Source organism: Oxyura jamaicensis, chromosome 15, assembly GCF_011077185.1.
Source record: "Oxyura jamaicensis isolate SHBP4307 breed ruddy duck chromosome 15, BPBGC_Ojam_1.0, whole genome shotgun sequence".
Taxonomy (NCBI): Eukaryota; Metazoa; Chordata; class Aves; order Anseriformes; family Anatidae; genus Oxyura; species Oxyura jamaicensis.
In genome coordinates this window covers 14008084-14028759 of record NC_048907.1, presented here as the reverse complement: position 1 = coordinate 14028759, position 20676 = coordinate 14008084, and the positions used below count along the sequence as shown (strand labels likewise).

The 20676-nt window shown below is 42.0% G+C and overlaps 1 protein-coding gene and 1 long non-coding RNA gene across 4 annotated transcripts in view; one reads left to right on the top strand and one right to left on the bottom strand.

Annotated features, from left to right (window-relative positions):
• Window positions 1-4484: 4484 nt before the first annotated feature.
• Window positions 4485-20676, bottom strand: part of TMEM132D (transmembrane protein 132D) — a 263741-nt gene continuing 247549 nt past the window's right edge. For all 3 annotated transcript variants that reach the window (XM_035340793.1, XM_035340794.1, XM_035340795.1), the window contains 4 exons: window positions 13259-13464; window positions 11843-12116; window positions 10540-10731; window positions 4485-7355 (listed from right to left, as the gene is read on the bottom strand). In XM_035340793.1, the coding sequence (XP_035196684.1) occupies window positions 6174-7355; window positions 10540-10731; window positions 11843-12116; window positions 13259-13464 (1854 nt within the window). In that variant the 3' untranslated portion in view covers window positions 4485-6173. The remainder of the gene's footprint in view (window positions 7356-10539; window positions 10732-11842; window positions 12117-13258; window positions 13465-20676) is intronic.
• The window catches only part of LOC118174980, a 24705-nt gene continuing 14191 nt past the window's right edge, over window positions 10163-20676 (top strand). The window contains exons 1-2 of the long non-coding RNA XR_004754836.1: window positions 10163-10535; window positions 20519-20533. This is a non-coding gene — a long non-coding RNA (uncharacterized LOC118174980). The remainder of the gene's footprint in view (window positions 10536-20518; window positions 20534-20676) is intronic.

Genomic DNA, 20676 nt, shown 5'->3' with positions numbered 1-20676 from the left:
AGGCATCCCCAGTAGCCTCACAAATCATATTAAAACTGGGTTACAAGAGCAACCTCTTTGATTACAGTCCTTCATCACTGGTGCCTTAGGAGTGTGGGACGCCAACTCTGTACTAGATGAGGGGACAAAACAATTAAAAGAGCTGATTAAAAACCTATTGCTCTTCAGGGGCTTGGCGTGACTGTGTGAGGTGCAATGAAAAAAAATATCTTTCGGAGCTTTCATTCGCAGCCTGCCAAAAAAAGCCTCTTCAGCTGTGCGAATTGGTCTTGCGACAGAAACACTACTGAGTGTGCTTTTAAAGCTGTAGTCAAGCCTGTGTAGACAGCTAGGTACAGAGCTAGAGCTAATCAATAATTGGGATCTTTCAATATTGCAAAATATTTTGAGTTAATTCATGGCAGCCTGTTACTCAAGGAAGAAATATAAAAGGGGCTGATTTGCCCTTGGCATCCTGACTGGAAGAAGGGAAAGCAATGCCAAACGCTAAGAGCATTGATTAGGACAGAGGAGATGAAAGAAAGCTGCAAAAGGTTATTAAGGGCAGAGAGGAGCACAGTGATTTGGGTTTGGGGCCTGATGAGAAAAGAATGCAAAATGTATGTCTGCAGTCAGTCAGCCAAAGTCTTTGCTGGAGAAACAAGGAGACATGAGACATTATCTGTATGGGGGGAGAACCCTGGGCTGTTTGCACTACGCAAATTGTTCTGTCTCCCTCTGCCCATTTGTTTTTGGGAAGCATTGTAATTTTGACCTTTAGACAGTATGTTTTCTACTGAAGTCAAAGAAATTAGTCAGGCCTCGGCTCCTGAGCAACCTCTGGGAAGAGCTGGGATGCACCCTGCTGCAGCAGAGGGGAACCAGGCTCTGTGGCAGCAGGGGCAGAGCACACACCCAGGAACTGATCCCCTCACGTGGAGCATCCCAGGAGCATCTGGGGAAGAAGCAACGCCACCTTCCACCAAAGACCGTGGCCCTACTGTGCAACAGAGCAAAGTCCTGTATAAAGTCCTCCTATTATTATTTCTCCCTCACTCTCTCGGTTAATCTAGGCTTACTGAGCACAGTAAAATTTTGAAAATGAGAGTCTCAGACATATGTGCAGTCTCGTATCATCAAGGCTGAGCAATGAAGCTCTTGAGATTGTTTTTTAGGTCATTAATATCTTAACTGACTGCAGGAAGCTCTAATTTAATTATTAGGAACAAAGGTCTGAACATGAATAAGCCAAGTCCCTGTTGCACTTCAAAGCCACAGCTTTCTGTGCTTGCATTACTGGTTTGAGTTCTGTCGGGTGCCACAGAAGCTTGGGTACCAAATCTTTAATATCCAGCCACTGCCAGCATGCCAGCTCAGCATCAGGCAGAGTTAGAGAAGCAGCTGTGACTGCATGAGCGGCAAATGCAACAGGAGGCCTCATTTGCACCTCTCAAAACAAGGAGGAAATTAGTCCTGGTAGATGGTTCAAGCAAACGTGGTTCAGGGCTGAACGTGTCCCTCCAGGCTCAAGGAGACAGATGCAGGAACTTGTCGCATGCAATCTACCAGCCATCTTTAAAACATGACGAATTTCTTAATGAGCATTGGCAGTACATACAAACAGAGTAGCAGTGCTGTTTTTCCAGCCATTAATATTACATATGTGGGCTGCTTGATTTGCTGTTCCTCATAGAGCCTGAGCAGGAAGCCTGCATAATGAAGGATTTGTTGACAGAGGTCTTCATATCGAATCAGCAAAAAGGTAAGAAACGATCCAGTTTCAGGCATATTTGCTTGACTCATCTAACCTTGGCCTGTCTAACACTCCTGATTATGGGCACAATGTAGAAGTCTCTCTACCCTTTTTAGTCCCTTATTGCTGCCACTTTTGGACTTACTTAATCTATTAAAGCTTTTGCCAAGCAGCCAAGCAGTGCAATAATACCAATTTCATAGGATAGAGGCTCAATTTATGTACGAGGAAGATGATGGCTATTACAGACCAAACACCCGTTCAGAAAGGTGCTTAACCACATGCCCTGTGGTAAGTGCATAAGCAGGCCCTCTGCTGAGTTTTCAAACAGTGAGAAATGACCCTAACATGTTTTAGAGCTCTCGGTCTCCTGCCCATCAGAAGGAGGCAGCTTGTCATGGGCCATGCATGGCAGCAAAGAAGGGTTAGTGCTGCTGCCCGGCGTGGGAAGCTCAGGTTGGCACCATGCAACCATCCCACAGGACAAAAGCCTCTCCTACTTCAAACTGGTACATTACCTCAAGTACTCTTGATAGCAGTATGGATTTTTAGTTTTTTGAAAGTGCTCAAGGCATTTTCTAACCACGACATATGCCAATGATAGCTCCTTGCCTGAGTTAATTCCTCAGTGATGCTTATTGGAATTAGTTTGATCAACGCACACGTGAGTCCAGTGGAATTTCTCACGTAAGTGACATGTGAAAGACTCTTCTGTGTTGTAGTACACAAGTCATTTAAGTCTTGCTAAGGATGTTCCATAAGGAAGCATCCCCACAGATCACAGGGGAATGAGAGCTGACAGTCTTGGAGAGGGGAAGCATACGCAGAGCTGAACTAAAGTGTCTCTAGTGTGCTCATTTCATTTACATCGCATTCATTATGGAAACGAAGTGTGAAAATAATTTCTATAGCTACTTTAGTGCAGGCTGCACACCTATTTAATACCTCCTCTGTTTTTTCAAGTCACTTACCTCCCTAGAACACTTGTTCCAGACCAATTATTTACCTGCATTGCTCAGACCTTGAATTCATGGGTGTATTAATGCAGCTTGATCTAAACCACTATACATATATAAGACTGCTGAAGGGGAAGCCTTTAAAAAGAAGAAAGACAGTGAAGAACCAGCTTACCTGATTTATAGGACAATTGAGTGTCTACTCCTCATTGTATTTATGCATAAAGTGCCTAAAAAAAGCCAAACTGCATCAGACACATTTCCTTTTCTTAAAATGCCTGTATCAGTCTATCAGTCTAGCTACTCACATAAAAAGACAAACACACAAAAAGAGACTCAAACATGAAAATAAGGAAGCAACTGAAAAAAAAAGAAAAAAAAAAGAAAAAGAAAAAAGTTATTAATGACACCCACAGGAGACTGCTTGCTATCAGCAGGGCTCTTCAGCAGGCTCAAGAGATTACCAATGGGAGTCACAGCTCCAAGCTATGTGCATGAAGCATTTAAATACCATCACTGCTTTTATGACAGAATTTAGCCCCTTCATTCACCAAGCAAAATTCTTGTCTGATTGCCTTAAACACAAGATTTCACCCCCGAGGTGCTTCATGGTACAGAGGCTCTCACCTAAAAGCACTGTGAGCAAAGCGGGTATGCACACACACCCAACAACAGATAGCTACATACGTATGTACAAAAAATCTCTACAGGTAGTTGAGTTACTCTTCTATTAGCAGATTAATCGATACTGCTTGCTTGCATGCAGACAGCCACAATCTGCTCTGATTTCTCCCTGAGCAGAGCTCAGGATCCTGCCCAGTGACTCTGATACATTAAAAGGTGTGGGGGAGTGATGTCTCCTGGTTTTGCCATGGATTTCCCTTGTTATGTTGGGCAAATCTCTTAACCCTGATGTTCTCTGTGTCAACAGGGAATCCATCTTGCTCAGAGCACTTTGACATCTATGGATAAAGAGCACTTTATGTACTGGTCATTATTTATAGTATTACCCTATGGATAATAGCAAGCTGCAGCTGTTAGAGATGTCAGGGATGTCTGAGCAATCAGAAAGGCATAAATCTGAATGTTGGTAACCTTAGCATCACAGCTGGTGGCTGTTTTGTCCAAGGAGAACATTTCAGTGCTACCAGATGAACTTGATATTAGTTCTCCATGTTCACCAGAGGCAGCTAACACAGAAATCTGGATTTACCATAGCAGCTCTTGGGAAAGCAAGTCTGACAGCCTGCTCCCAGGATGGCTCGTACCTGCTCTTTCTGAAGGGGAAAGACTGGCCATCGAGTAATGCTTTTGCAAAGTAACCTTGTGTGTACTCATGAATCTGATCTGCACAGACTGCTAGCTGACATTTGGCCACTTCTACGCCTACCACCATGTTAGTGAGTGTGTCTCTGAGGACACAATGTAGTTATGTGTAAAAAGCACTCAAAATAGCTCAGGAATGGAGGCAAGACTGCAGGCTAGTGCACTGCTGAACCTGCTCAGAGGCCACAGGGTTTTGCTCTGAGACCAAGGCTGCTTCCTTCATCTGAGCACTCACCCAGAGCTGGCTTGGGCCCTGCTCTGTGCTGTCATCACCATTGCACTTTGTACTTGGGCATGCATAGACTGACTAATCCAGGCCTTGATGAAATGTTCTGAAAGATCTTTTTTTTTTTTTTTTTTTTTTTTTTTTTTAATTAATTTTGTGTGGAGTTACCATATTGCTGGCAGTATCTTTTAGGGTAAATGTTCTGACAATGAAAGGAGAGAGGTGTTCAGAGTAGGAAAAAAGATGAAGCCACTAAAATGCAAATTTTATTCACAGTTGGCATGTTTATAAATATATATATTACATTCTTACAATCTACAGTACATTCTAAATATAGAGGGATTCAATCTTAGTGGCTGTGGGAGGGTGGGTGCGTATTAAACAGAGCAACCTAGATTCAGTGAAAGAAAGAGACTTAATAATAAAAGGGGTACAAAGAATCACTTTGTAAACTAAAGGAAAACTTGAAATATAAGCTGGAACTTAGTTAATGCCTTGGCACTTTGCCACTGGTCACCGGAGACTGCTTTTGTACCGCACAAAAAATGTTATGGTTTTAGGGCTGGAGGGTATAGCAGACTCAAAGGGAAATCACTGAAATCCTACCATATGTACATCCTTATCAGAGGAAAACAAAAGATAACTATCACTTCTGGGAGAAACATGTTATCTATTGAGTTTAGCTGTTCAGATTTCAACAGAGTTGGACGTGCAGCACTCCTCTGTGACCTTTGGGTGCCCTCTAAACATGCTGAGCAGGGACCTAAAGAAACATGAGCAGGAGGAACTGAACAACCTGACCTCTCCCAGGAAAGGGGAGAGCAAAGAGGCAGTTGCTTTTTGTGTCTGAGTTCAGCACAAGTTACACTTACCCTAGAGAGAGTGGCCAACTTTGGTAAATGGCAGCATATAAAGCAAGTACCAGCGTGGTACCAAGTGTCCATGCTGGGTGAGAGCGCACCACAGAGAAGCAAGTGTGCATGGAAGGGAAGGGAGAAACCACCCTGCTCCCGAAGTTGACTGATGTTAGCAAGTGCCCTCAAGACACTGGACAGGGAGCACTCCTGGGAAATGGCTGGGAATATAAATTTGAAACTGGACAACCAAAGAAAGTGGGCTTTTAAAAATAGCTTGTTCTCTGAAACTTTCCAAAACAGACCTTCCTTTGTATGAGTGGTATTCTGAGTGTAGCTTATATCTTCTCCTATCTTACAAATTAAGAAATACTGAAAATTGGCTGGCAAAGTTTATTACCTTGGCATCTACTTAAAAAGACAGTGTCAGTTTCAGCTGTATATGTGTATCCATTCTCAGTGCTTGGGAGGCAAACATGCTGGTTTGTAAACAGCCCAGTTACTCCATTTTCCCCCCACATTCTCTGGAAACTCATGATTGTGCAGATCTGGGAGCTGCTTTGCTCACATTGTTGGTTTGTGTCAGCTTTAAATTAATGTTCTTGGATGGATATTCTCTGCATGTGGCTTGAATGACATGCTGCCTTTGTTGATCTATTTATTTTGAGACCAATTTTTTGCTTTTAACCAAAGCTTGGAATATTGAACAGTAGAGCTGTGCAAACTTTGTAATATCCAAACTGCACTGGAGTTTGCTATATTTATTGATTTCCTGGGAAAGCTCAGAGAATGAGACCGTATTATTTTGCTATTTTTTTTTGTCATGTTACCATGCATCAAAAAATCTCACACATCTCTCACTTCTGTCTCCAGCACAGAGAAGACTTCAATTTTAAGAGCTGTCCAGGATCTCTGCTCTCCCAGCTGCTTTTAGTTGGCTTTTGGGGACTCCATGGAGTTATTATCCAGGTGATTCTTGTTATCAGTGCATTTTGCCCCACTACCCAAAATTAAAGGCAGAAGGTGAGTGAAAAACAAACAAAGGAACAAAACAAACAAAAGATGTCTTTTGTGTCTTATTACAAATTTTCATGTAATTTTTCCATATAATTTTTAAGTTCTTTGCATTCCCCGAGGTCCATATCCTGGCAAACCCATTTAATGTCATCTTCACTGCTCATCAAGATTGAGTTGACAGTTGGGCATCCATCATCAGAGGAGATGGTGGTAAAAGTGGTGAATTTAACCCGTTTCCTCTTAGAGGTAGGAGAAGTAGTTGGTTCACTTTTCTGTTCTTTCCCTTCAGTGAATGTGGACTCAGTAGACCTAAAAGCTTGTCCATTAGTATTTTTGGGAGCATTTGTGTTTAGGAGATATTTGCTCTCTTCATAGTCCACTCCTCTGTCAATGGCTGTAATACGTTCATCTTGTTGAGATGAGAAATTTATGTGATTCTCCAGAAGTTCTGTCCTGTTGCTCAGACCAACCCAGTCATGAGAGTGGCTCATGCCCTCTTGTTCTTCAAAGGGAACTTGTTTGTTTCTGTACTTCAAAGCAAAAGTGACACAATTGATAAGGAAGACCAGAATTGCCAGACAAAAGACTCCCAGCAGAGCGTACATTCCTATCTCCAGATCGCTGAGTCCCCTGGGGGTCTGCACAAGGTCATTCTCTTCCAAGTCTCCGTTGCTTTTTGGCAGATCCACCTGTGCAGGGAAACTCGTGAAATCTATCGGGATGTTCTGCAGATGACTGTCATCGTCCAGGAGGCTTTCTCTGTCTTCTTTTTTACTTAAAATAGACTTCTGAGTGGTGGTCCCTTTGCTTTGCTCTTGGCCCATCGAGGAGCTGTAATACTGGCCATCTGGACCAGCTCTCTCCTGCAAAGTGGTTTTCTGACGCCGGTTACTGGCATGATTTTCTAGGTGGACACCACTTACCCTGTGTTTACTATCACTGATATTAGGGTTGGCATCACTCTGCCCAAACTTCACTTTAATGCTGCCGCTTCCAACAGCCAGGACGCTTTTCCTTTTGGATTTCTGGCATGATTCACTGATCACCATCTCCACCTTCACCAGTGTCCCCTGGCCTTCTGTCTCAGCTGCAATCACGGGCCAATTGAATTTGGGGTCATGGTGAATGGAGACCACCTTCTCATCCAGAGAAGTAGCTGACAAGGAGAAGTCTTTGGAGTCATAAATATCCAGGGGCATGACAGATCCATCACTGAACTGGATCCAGCAGCTGATGGCCGCTTCCTATTTTGTATAAAACAAACATACACACACTCAGAATAAACACTTAGGGAAATATGTTCTGTCCCAGTCTATTTCCTTCTCCTCACAAGATCAATATACCATTTATAACCAGAAAAGAAATAAAAGGGAGAGCAAGAATATTAATGCTAAAAGAAGTACTAGTTTAAAACACTCATTGATAATAGGATTTGTTTCCCCAAAGGTGCTTAAAGGAGCTGTATCCCCTGGGCTCCACAGAATCTACTTCAGCATCATAATAAATTGCATGTCAGAAGGCATTACCAGCTACTGAGATCATTTACTGCTGTATATTTAAATGAAAAAATATATTACATTATTTCTAAACTGCTTAAAATACAAAGTCTCCTCTTGTTACACACAACACATGTTAAAAAACACCTATTATAGCAAATAGACCCATACATGGCTCTGTACCTTAAGTCTTTGATTTTTATCTCTCAAATGAAGTGTTTTATGCAAGCAGGGGAAACAGATCAGTTGCTTTTTGAGGAAATGGCCAGGATAATTTTTACGCTTGTTAGCAATTAAAAGCAAGACAATAATGAATTTTAATCTTGTGTCACAGCAGTACAACTTGTGTACTTCAGAGTGCAAGGAGGTTTACTGAATGTAAATGAGACAGACTTGAGTACCGGTTTTTTATTTGCACGTGCAATGTGTAGGGTTTTTGTGAACCTTGATTTTTGGTTTTTAACTAAGACATTTTAAAGAATTCTTATATTTCAGAAAACATGTGCTCGGCTGCTTCTGAAAATCAAGTCCTCTAAGGCCTCTCAAGCGCCTATCAAAACTTGCTGTGCTACCTGAGAAGCTCTTGGCACACACAAATCATTTACAGGCAAAATTCAGATAGCTCCATGGGACTCCAATTCCTGCTTCTGACTGTCTGACTTGCTCTGTTTCAGCTGGGCTACTTGCACCTGATTAAACACTGCAGAATCCACCCCAGAAAGACTCCTGGCTTGATGAGTGGATTCTCCTGTGTCTAAAAGGATGTATGCTCCTGCCCAGCGGGAGCCAGGCCCACCTTGCTCTGAGGGGGATCCTGGCAGACAACCACCCAACTACCCAAACAATAGATTTATAATCCTACTTGTTGAAAGCATGGTTACAAGTGTCTTGTTTCTTTAAATTATCAGTTTGTTGTTTTTTTTTTTTTCAAACAGACTGTATTTACAACATAACTCAATGTACACGCAGAGACTAAATATTTATAATTATCTTTTAAATAATTTCAGCACATAGTCATTTATCTGTTCAAATCACAGAAGATAGGCCTCCAGTCTTTTGGGATTGTGTTGTGCATAATCTACTGGCCTGATTCTGAAATCCTTACAGTCATAAAGCTCCCTGTGCTTCAATGGGAGATTTGCTTCTATCTCTGTTTCAGGACTGAGCCCTAAGACTTTCCTGTCACTGTCATAAATCCGGGCTTTGTGTTTATTAATCTTTGGATGTTTCTTGAAGGCTGCATAGAATTTATATCATCGGCTCTCATCCTCCCACTGTGTTTCTTAAACCTGCATAATCATTTAATAATTTTGCATTGCTCTGCTTATAGGGACTGTGCTCTGTAAATCATGAACTAAACAAGGAATCAGATGCCTTTCAAAATGGAGTCAGGCCTTGAAGAGAAGAGGGTGTAAACTTTCCTTGCTGGTTTAATACTGATCTGACGTTGTTCTGATACCCCTCTATCTAGAGAGGCACTCATCTAGACTCCATTTCTGGGAACAGAAATGTCATAGCTGGGCAGTATACTGGGACTAAATGCCATTGAACACAGTTTTGGGGCTGCTTTCAAGGTACTATGTTTAATTACCCCATGACAGCAATGTATTAGCTTACTGACCTTATTTCTAGATGCCTGGCATTGATTTCTTAACTCCTGAACGACTATGGGAGCTTGATTTTTATCACCCTATAAAGGTGGCAGTTCTGCATTATTTTTCATCTTGCATCCCAAGGATAAGACCTTATGATGAATTAATGCATCTCAACAGTTGGCCAGATTTCAAATCTCTGTCCACACTCATTTACCTTTAAAGTTCAGAACATGTTTAAGACCTAAGAGCCCAGTGCATCCTTGATGTAAGTCCCAGAGTGATGGATTTGGGTTAGAAAAAAGTTTAAATTTGAAATGTAGACAGAAGCACAAGGACAACTACCAAACAGGAACTGATGGAGATGTGGCAAAGTCCAAAAGCCCTCAGTAATTGTGCACAGGGACTGTGCCAGCATATGGATGGGTCAGCATGAGGATTTAGATCTGTGAGAGCTGGAGCAATGTAAAGTTTGGCTGAACCATTCTTAGAACCAGAAGACATGAAAGAGGACATCTGCTATTGCTCAAGGAGCAACCTCATGGCAAAGGCAAGAACAAAGCCAATGGGCAGTGGAGAGAAAACTCACATTTCCTTCAGGCACATGTTAAGATTTATCATGCCAAGAGAACATGGGAAGGTCTGAAAGGTCTGACTTAAGAGAAAGGAAGCATCATATGATAATGATCTCTAATATAGGGACTAAGAAAAACAGGGGAAAAAAAATAAAAAATAATAAATAAAATAAAATAAAATAAAAAATATTTACAAAAACATGTATCAGGAAATGAGTTGGTGCTGATTCCTATTCTAATAATGAATTGGGATGAAAGGGATGTTCCTCAACTATTTAACATGGCTACAGGAAGTAAAAAAGGATGAAGCATTTGGCAGTATGCAAAATACCTTCTTCTTGTTTAAAGATGGACTTAAAAATTTGACTTAGTTGCCTGTGTTAGGAGGCTGAACTCAGAAATGAAGCTGGCAGTATCTGCTCTGATCTGGTTAGTGCTGGATGGGGCAGAAAGGGGTGTGTGTGTGTTTCTGCTGCTTATTTATGACACATCATTGAGTTGCATGTGTTATTTGAGGGATGCAGCCAAGACAGATGGGGCATGCTTATTTGTTGACTTGTGTTGCTTAGACATTGTGCTATTTTTGTGAGATCTTTGTTTCTCTGTTAAGGCACCTGGTGGCCTTCAGACAAAAGTGCCCATAAAGAAAATGTTTTGTTAGCCTATTATTAATAAAAATCTGCTTGATCCCATAAGCTTGTAAGATTGGGTGTAGTGAATTAGAGCAGTGTCCTTCCACGGCGTGGTATATGTGAGCAATAGTACCTGCTTTGGAGATTGGAGCAGCTCTTGTGCTACTGCTGTAGCAAAGATGGCCTTATTGCTTCCAGGACTCAGCTGCAGAGAAAGCGATAATCCAGTTACCAGCTGCACTCCTAAGTCAGTTATTGTCACCTTCTCATCCAGGACTGTCACTGTCTTCTCAGCCAAGATAGCATCTGAAAGGGGGGACAATATCTGAAAAGAAAAATTAAAGTTAGCTGCAGCCATTTTGCATAGCACCAAGCAAAATGGCTACACAAAGATACTGTTATAGAGACAAGTGATATGTAATGGGTAGAATTACTCATAACAGACACTATTAAAATATGATTAAGAAACAGCTAGTCTCATTTTATGTATTCTGCATCAATAGGGTGCTCATAACGTCTTTTACCAATGTACTTGTAATCAGCTATGCTACTCACATCTGCAATGATAGCCACACCTGTTTCAGATGCATTAAATATTTTAAATGCAATCTTCATGTGAAATGGATTTATGTTGTTAATGACCATGTTTTTAGGTACTATGTATATAATGCAATCTATATATGCAATATATATCCTTAGAATAAATAACAGTATTACCTCTCACTGTTGAAAGAAAGGCTAATGTAAACATATTGCTACAATAAACCCTCATGGTACTGTATACAGAATTGACGAATAAAGCTTGTTTTGTTAAAAAATATGCATGGAGGTCAGTGCACTGAAACATGACATCCAAAGATGTTCATTAGCAAGCAAGTTGAATTTAATGATCCATATAGAGTACAGAGCATTTTTTAAGCACTTTACAAGAGGAATTCCTTAAATATAACTTGCACTCAGCCTTTTTGCCTTGGATCTTTCTTCCCAAAGGTTTATGTGCACTTGTGGAATCATTATAAATCTCAGGGCTTTGGAAAGCCATTTAGAAAAATCATTTTGCAGAAAAAAATGCAGAAAAATCATTTTGCAGAAAGTCATAACCTCTAATTCCATTTCTCCAGACCTGATACTGACAAATTGTGTTGTTGGCAATTGTGGTTGTTATCTTCTGGTTTAACAATTTGGAATGATAAGTACATTTGGATATATATTTTTTTAATTATTATTGTTATTTTTTTACTTGTGCTTGTTAACTTGTTTTCTACTTTGTGGCATCACAGGAATAATCATTTTCTTTTTCTTTGTGCTCCATTGTAAAATTTGTGGCTCCAACTTCTGTTGCTAATGCAAGAAGCTGCTATATACCCGATCAATACCTTGGTTCCTGAAATGTTGGGTTAATGGAGGAAAGGGAGTAAGTAATTACATTTTCCTACCTGAATTGTTGTCATTCCAAGCTCTTGTCCAATCAAAACCTGTCCATCCTGTAGCTTAGCAATTCTTGGCTCCTCCACCTGCATGAAGTCACTCACCAGGTCGGTGATGTCAATCTGCCAGTCAGAACCCAGTAAGTAGCTCAGCTGGCCTCCGGGGTCCGAGGCTTCGGCTACAAATTGTGTGAGTACTCGTACCATCGCATGTTGGTACTGAAGGGTGCATCCTCTTCCCTTCCGTTCATCCTCTTCTTCATCATCACTGTCCCTGGCTGGTCTGGTAGGACACCAAGAGTCAAAAATTATCAGAAATTGATGCTAGGAGAGTTTGCAAAAGAAGAGCTATTGCTGGCATAAGTCTGCAGCCTGGACAATGGAACAATGATCCATTGCCCCCTTCCATTGCTCTGTTGCAATTTCTGTCAGTGCATTTCTGAAATAACTCAGGTGATTTTAACCCCACTTTAACCTCATTTCTCTTGCTCATAACTGAGGCCTCCAGGCTGCCTGGGTCTCTAAAACAGCAGCTAAAATTACCAACTCTCTTGCTAGCTTCACTACTACATTGTCTTCTACAAAGCTCTCTCACATGATTCCCAAAGTCAAGTCCTTACTTTCAGGACACCTGCACTTTTTTCACGCTGGATCTTCCCATAAACATCTTGGTGTTGCCATAGAAATCTCTGTCATACATACTTACACATCTCTTTCTGTATGACATTCATGTTGAAATCATGTTGCCACCAAAACGCCCATCTCTCTGCTCTGGTACTAACAGAAACTTGGCAATAAATGATGTCTTCATAGGTCGGAGAGAATAGCAAGCGTCTACTTTATCCGTTTGTTCTTCTGGTTCTTAATAACACTGACAATACAAAATCTAGATCTGCCTACATACATTCTCTGTCCTGTCCTCACATATCACTGACTTGTGGGTGCAGACAGTTATCCTTAAAGCCCTACTATAGCAGTGCTATGACTTCAGGACTCTCATCAGTGTCACTGGACCCTACAGCACTAATATGAAACAAGCAAGTACCAATTGTGCCATTAAAATGAACAAATTATCTGGCAGGACCTGTGGACCAGGCTGGAGACCGGCTGATCTTGGCAGAGCTGGTCCTTGGTGGTATCTTCTGCTGCCCCATGGCTGACCCTGCTTAATGTGGCCAGCTGGCTCTTTTTGTCTCATTCACTAGCACTATAAAAGGAAATTGATTTCCAGCATAGGCTTGTGCAACCTGCAGCTTCCATTTCCTTCGTAAGTCCAGTGCAGTAACCTATTGAATAAATGTCTGGTGACCTTCAAATTCACACCGGAATTGCATTAAGGCCAAATAAGCATGTTCAGATCCACTGGCCCTTACAGGTCTTTGGCAATTGCACAACCCAGAATGAACATCTTCTAATGAAACCTACCTCTTATTAGAGATGATGGGGACTCTCCACCCCTTGATCTGATTTAATTCTGTATCAGAGACCTCTATCTGCAGCGGAAGACGAGGAACCCAGACTGTCATTTCTAAAGGGGCACTCAGATGCTGGTAAGTAAAATTGACTATGACATTCACTTTGCCTTTCATTTCCTTCCCATTGACAAAGACGTAGTCACATCTGTCAGAAACCTGAAAAAAAGGAGAAAGAGAAAAAAAAATAATGAGTGTCTTAACAAATTATAAAGTACACTACATGCTGGAAAAGTGAGTGGGAGGAAGAGAGAGGATATAGGTTTAAACTAGCTCCAAGTTCAGAGGACAACTAGGAATAACAAGAAAGGTGCCTGGTGTGCCCTTAATAGCCTGTATAATTTGGCTTCATTTTAACAGGCTGGCTTTTTTTTTTTTTTTTTCTGCTATAAACATTTCTAGTATAATCTATGATAAAAGAACAACTTCTTTCTGTCCTTAATTCCCACTCCACGTTAGGATAGTCCTAGTATAATGGCACTAAGAGAGAGGATTTCCCTCTTCTCCACAGAGCTCAGCCAGACTGTACTATCCTCCTCTTCTACTTTGTGGGCAGCCCAAGGAATACCACTTACACGTGGGGGGGAACAGGTGGGTAACTGCCTGTACATCTAATTCAGCAGGAAGCATATTTCTCTTGTCAACCCCAAACTGGTTCTTCAGGAGTCCCATTACAGGTGCCAAAGCATGGGCTGGTTATATCAGCCTAATCCTAATCACTGGGAAGGGGCTCCCTGATGCCCATTGATATTCATTGGAGCCAAACAACTTCATCTCCACTACAAGTCTGACAAAGGCCTTACACAATGTTCTGCTCAAGTTAGTCCTGATGTCACTTTATTTATTACCTGCAGCTCTGGACATCAATGGTGCTGAGAGTTACTAAATCTCATTCAAGCAATTTAGTGGCTATTGCAAGCGCCTAGGTGAGCTGACAGGACCTGTTCATTACAGCTAGTTAAAATATGAGTGAATGTACATGTCAAATAATTTATTAACTACCACTTTACCATGCTGATGATCTGAAAGAATGCTCTATTAAAACCCTGAACTCTTCACAATCCATTACCAGCAAGGCCATCTATCCCATTCTGTGGATGTATTTAATTTTCTGACTCCAAAATGCATAGTCTCATCCTCATCTGAATTTAATGCCATTTTCTACTTTTCTGTTTAAATGCTAAATAAATTTAAATCATATTTAAATATCACCAGCTTTTGTGGAATAATTTGCATTCCTAATATTATTATCTTTAAACAACAACAATCCCCTTTCAGACAGTTCCATAGCAAATCCATTTCCATCCTTGCTTGTCTGAGCCTAGGTAGTGTACCAAAAAAAGGTTATCATGACACTAGCAATGCCTCCCTTGCAAGCATGGGCTGTTTTAAGGTCAAAATCTTATAATTGCCATTGGTTTCAGCAGGAAAACATCAAATTTATTTACAGCCAGGATTATGTTTTTAGGAATATTCTCACATCAGTGTGTTTTACGGGAGCTCTTAAAAGCTCCTATCCGGATCCAATCTCACTGTGCTGTACAGCAAACCCAATTGCTGCCACAAAAGCCTCAAAGCATGGGGGAATGTACCGTAAGGACAGGGCCTCACAGCAGGCAGCTGAGCACAGGGGACTCCCAGCTCCGGCTGAGCACGAGCCACTGGCACAGTATTCTCTTCATCATAATGCTGATCCAGTCTGGCTGAGCTGGGGAGGGTAAGACCTTGCAAACTTCTGGGAAAAGCTTCAGGTGAGCTTGCAGAAATGTCTATAGGGAAGGCTGGAGGCAGGAGCACATCATCCTGGGAGCAGCGTGCCTGGGCCGGAACAAGAGAGCAGACACTGTCCCTGCATCCCTGTGGAAGGCATGCAGTGAGTGTCATACTCCCGGGGCAAGAGCTGCATCCTACTTCCCACCTGAAACATCTAATAGGCCATCCCACAGGCAGGAAGTCAGCAGCCCTTCAGGCAGTCCTGGTACATCTGCTCCTTTTCTCACCCCATGTTACCTTACTGTTGTAAGTGAAAAACTTCTATTCCTTGCTGGCACTGCACTTATCCCTGTTGCCTTTTTGTATTTTAAATGCTGCTCTCAAACCAGAAATATCTCCTATGTGCTAACAAGCTCTGTCTTCTGCTTTCTACCTTTCCTCTTTTCTCTGGGATATTGGCAAGAAGAGAAACTGGGCAAAGTCTCAAAGTGATGATTTCCACCTGAGAGGCAGCAGATCAAAGCGGAAAATGAGCTGGCCCCAAGGAAAACAGTCAGCCTGGGGGCTGATTGCCCTGAGGTCTTTCATTTGCCTTTGTGGACTGCAGGCTGGACCACACTTACAAATGGCCTAAAGACAAGGATTTTCTTTCACAGGGCATGTGGCCAGGTAACAGCTTCCAGCGCCTTCCTCACCACTTCTGCTTCCAGCTAGCAACACCTCGTATTTGTGCATCTTAGCTAATTAACGCATTAGGCTGTCCCCACAGGTGATCAGCCTAGGACTGAAGCCATTTCCTAACAATTTAAGGGAAGAGGTAAACTTCTGTGCCTTGCAGCACAGAAATGCCAGCTGAGGGATGCTTCCCAACCACCGCAGTGTCCTTTGCAGAGCACAGCACCGAGCCCCTGGAGCCCCACTCCCCAACCTTGCACCAGGGCCTCTGGCAGGTGACTTGCCAAGCATCCTCCCACTGGGTAGAGCCTCCCTTCCTGAGCAGTGGCTTTTGAAGTATTCCTGCACTGCACAGGTGGGATTTGGCTGTTGTTTTCATTGGCCTGTGTGTGTGTGAAGAGCAATTTAGCACACAGGGGCTGGAACAAGGCTGAAACTCTCCCAGGCAATACAGATAACTGCTGCATTGCTCTGGTAAGAGATGGAAATCAGGCTCTCAGATTTTAGATTCATTAATGCTCAAGCAATAGCAAAAGAAAGAACACTTGGCAGGCAAAGAGACTTCAGTTTCAACTTTATCAGGGGTTATTAAAGAGAGAGAGAGAGAGAGTTAAGAAAAGAATCCAGCCCTAAAAACCTGCTATATGAGTGATTTGAGAAATACCATGACCTTGTGCTTTTAAGATTATGATTTGCAAAACAAATTGATAGTCAAGGAAAAAATGACTAGGCTTGGGATACCCACTTGCTCCTGTTTCCCTTTCTTTAAGTGAAGACAGCAACAACTATGAGCTCATTCAGTTCCCAGCCAGCCCTTCACTGTTTGAATGAATAAGCATCACTGTTCTGCTGCAGTTTGCATGCAGTCCTAACAGAGCAACATCAAAACATGGTGCAAAATACAGTACATTTTCATAAATCAGGCCAGGACATTCAGAAATAGGTCATCAATAGAGAGGCAGACTAGCCATGCCTGTGTTACTGCAGACACATCCGAACCATTCATCTTCCAGCACAAGAGAAAGAGTAAAAAGATGTAGAGAAGGAAGAAACATCGAGCTTCTGTCTCTTTTGAGACTGAGTTTTCTAAGCTGTCTGTTGGAAAAGAGTGCATATTTTGTGAAACAACTTGGATGGGGCTCAGCTGAGGCTCCGCAGGACAAATATGCACATGATAAGCAAAGAGCTGCCAAATGCAGCTCAGCAGCTGGCAACCTCCAGGCAGTCCCTGGGGACTGACACAGGCTGCAGGAGCCCCCAGGTCCCCCCTCACACCCATGGGCTTCTCCATGGTGGTGTCAATTGGGGCAGCCCAGGGGAGCTTCTGCTGCTACTGCCTTTTTGAGCCTGCTTGTCTCCTTTCAATCTGGAATGGATTTCAATCCCTCGGTCTGTCAAGCAGCTCCCTTTCTTCAGCGTTAATTCACATAAACAGCCTTTGATTCCCAGCCGTCCTCCCTGTCCCCCAGTCCCTGCTTTACACGCCTTGCCATGCACAACAGAAATGGCTGTGGTTCAAGTTTATTAAACACATGGATGGAGAAAGCGCCCATACCCTCGGATATGTGTGCACGAGTGTGTGAATGAAAGAGTGTCTGTAGTAAATCACCAAACAGCTTCCCGAACAGCCTTTTATTATGGGAATTATGGAGCTGCAAAAGCTTTGTCCCCAAACAGACAGATTTCAGAAAACTACTAAAGACATTATAAAATGCAATAGGGCTGGAGCAAGGTGGGTGATATGGGGAAAAACAATGTGTTTTGTTTCCAAAATCTTGGCACTCCTACCCATAACTCCTTTTCCTTCTTTCCTGCCTTTCAGCTTTGACCTCTCAGGGGTGGCAACTCCAGTTTTCAGGAAAGGTGAAAAGGGCTTGAGAGAGATGGAGTAGATTTTGTTTTACTGCTAATGTAGTGCTGGAACACAACTCCGTGTGTTGTGGTCACTATATTACAAGTATATTATAATGCTATTAAATCCTTCTGGTGCTGTGCTCCCTTGTGAAAGCTTTTCTGGGCATTGTGTCATGGGAGCTTTTCACACAACTACGCTGAGCTGCCTTCCATTAATAAAGGGCAGCTGTACTCACAAGATGCTCCATCCATAAACGCTCTCAATAAGTGAGGACCTTTATCTCTTGAAGGATCTGGGGTATGAATGGCTTTTTGGGGCATGAACTTGGTAGGATATAAAAGTGCTTTGGGTTTCACTGGACTCCTGTGGCTCCACCTCTTTTTCTTACTGAACTGACAGCTTCCTCTGAGCACACACACATCTAACCCCCGTGCGCCAGGGCAGCAGAGGTCAGAGGTCCCTTATTGCCAGCACAGCACAGGATTAGGAATTAGGTTCTTAATTGTGCCATAGACATACCATCTATGTGGCTTCTGGCAAGTTGGATGTTGAGAAAATCAGATTTTTCTGATTTTCCTATTTTCCAGCAAATCAGATTTGATTAATTTATCTTAATTTCACATTTTGATAGACTACCTGTGGAAGAAAACACTAAGCCCTTTGAAGCTTTTGAAGCAGGACTGCAGCCAGCCTGGGAAAAAAACAAAGAAAGCAGCAATAAGATGTCTCAGAAATCACACATCACTCGCACTGTCCTCCCCCATCCAGTTCTCCAGTGAACATTGATCCCATCCCTTTCCTAAAAGCACTTTACTGCTCTTCCCATTTTCCTTCTGCAGAAGGTGTCTGTTAGATATGAGTTTGTGTGGCTGGCTATTCCTTCAGTCCCATATACTCCATGTGATGTTTGGGCTGAACAGAATCAAAAAATCTAATGCGAAGGAGGGAAAGGGAAATATACATCCCAGCTCCCAGAAGATACACCCAGTATTTTACTGTTAGCTCTCAGAAATAACTGTAACAGTCTTCCCCCACCTCATTATCATTAGTAAATTCCCATGGGATAACAGTAAAATCCTTACAGGAAACTGCTTTTCTGCTACAGTAATTCCGTTGGAACTCTTACAAAGTCACAGCTAATAAGTCTTTGAATATAAAATGTATTTAGAGCAGCCCTGGTTTTAGCCATTTCAAGGGTGGCCAATTAGTAAAGCAAGTCTCTGATATTTCCACATGGAATCTGTGTTTTGGAAACACTCTGGGACTCTTTCCCCAGCCCATGTTTCTTCAAGTGATCCTTCCCCCATGCAAGCACCCTCCATTTCTAATATACACTTCAAGCACAGCCCTGCCACCTTGGCAAGCTCATGGGATCTCTTCTGATTTAGCACTGCATACATTTGCCTTGGTCTACCAGCATAAATGGTGATATTTAGTAATGTATGTTAATGAGTCCTGCCTAAATCATTGCTGGCAGAAGAAGAATGGGGAGCTTTTATAACCATTAAAAATTAACAAGGAGGGAAATAAATAAGCAAAAGCAGCTCATTTGTGCTATAAAAGACTCCAGAACACAGGCTGTGTATCAAGGTACAAAAGGATGAGGCCATTATTAGCTCTATAAGTCACTTAGGAATGACTCAAGGGACATGGAGTCACCTTTAATCACCCACGCTTAACCTGCGGTGTTGGAGTGAGGTTTGTTGCTGTGATAACCGACTCCAGCCTGAAATTATGCAATGCAGAGATAAATATAATGAAGAAGAAACATAGTGGCTACTAGATCTGCCCTAGGCCCACTGTATGTCTACAGATGGGAACTGTCCTAGTCTGGGATTTTGAGTGGACCTAGAGGGTAAGAAATTACCATCTGCAGATCCAGTGGCAGCAGCAGACCTGTTAACCGCCCTGGATGTTGCTGGTTTTAGGATCAACCACAGAACAGTTGCTCTTAAGAAATAATTACAGCACCTCCAGTGCTGCAGAGAAAGCTTCCCTCCCTCCCTCAGAAAGAGCCAGTAATGGCAAACAGCTATCACATCGAGTTCAGTGCTGCTCTTCCTGTCCCACTACTAGCCAGGGACTTGCGGTTTCCACAGGGCTAACTTCCCAAACTGGGCTGCTCCCTAGCTGCCCACAGAAGAATGACTTGACTTTAACCCTAACTAGTTGATTCCAGCCAGGTTTTAACTCTCACACCACTGTAACAGCCAGCCCCATTTGGGGGGATCTGCACTGCAGAAGGTCTTCATAATTTTAAATATTTAAAATTTTGACTGTGGTTACTGAAGTGCCTACCAAAACCTGGAAATAACCTTTCAAAGCTGGTAAATTACAAGTTGTGTTCAAATGGTTTTATACTTCATCATTCCTTTTTATCTGGTCCCCGCTTTGTGCAAAGACATTTTGCCTCTTTAGAGGAGGTGTCAAGTGACACAACTCAACAGATGCAAAAAAAACGGAGGAGCAGAGGGTGTGCTGACCTTCGAGGCCCACACCTTCAAAGTGCCCACTTTTCTGCAGTGGCTTTCCTATTGCATCATGACACCAAAAAATGCTATCTGCTTTTTTATTCAGATATCTTCCTTAGTTTCTAAAGGTCCTAAGAGCTTGTTTCCTGCCATGCATCTCTATAGCATCGTTGCAGAGATAGCTGACAATGCTTAAGAGAAAGTTTAACAACAGATAGATATTAGCAGAGACATGTGCAATTGAAGAATGTCTCTCATGATTTTCTTATTTTATTTTACTTTTTTTTTACTACACCAATCCACCTGGAGCACATTAAAGGTAATTTTGATGAAAAGAACTCGGATGCCAACTTATTTCTAAGAAATTTTTAGTTTGTTCTGTAACTTTGTGGCAAATATCAATATATTATCCTCAGCAAAATATATCTGAGTGAAATATGCAATGACACATTTTAAAAGGTCTCACAATTCTGGGCAAACGTCCAAGTCTATCTGCAAGTTTAATACTTCTTTTGTGAATGCTACAGATCTGACATAATGTTTGCAGTGTGTTGGTATAACAAACTTAAAATACCCTCATTAAAAATGTCTCCTGGGGAATCACCTTTCGTTTTTTTTTTTTTTTTTTTTTTTTTTTTTTTTTTTTTTTTTTTTTTT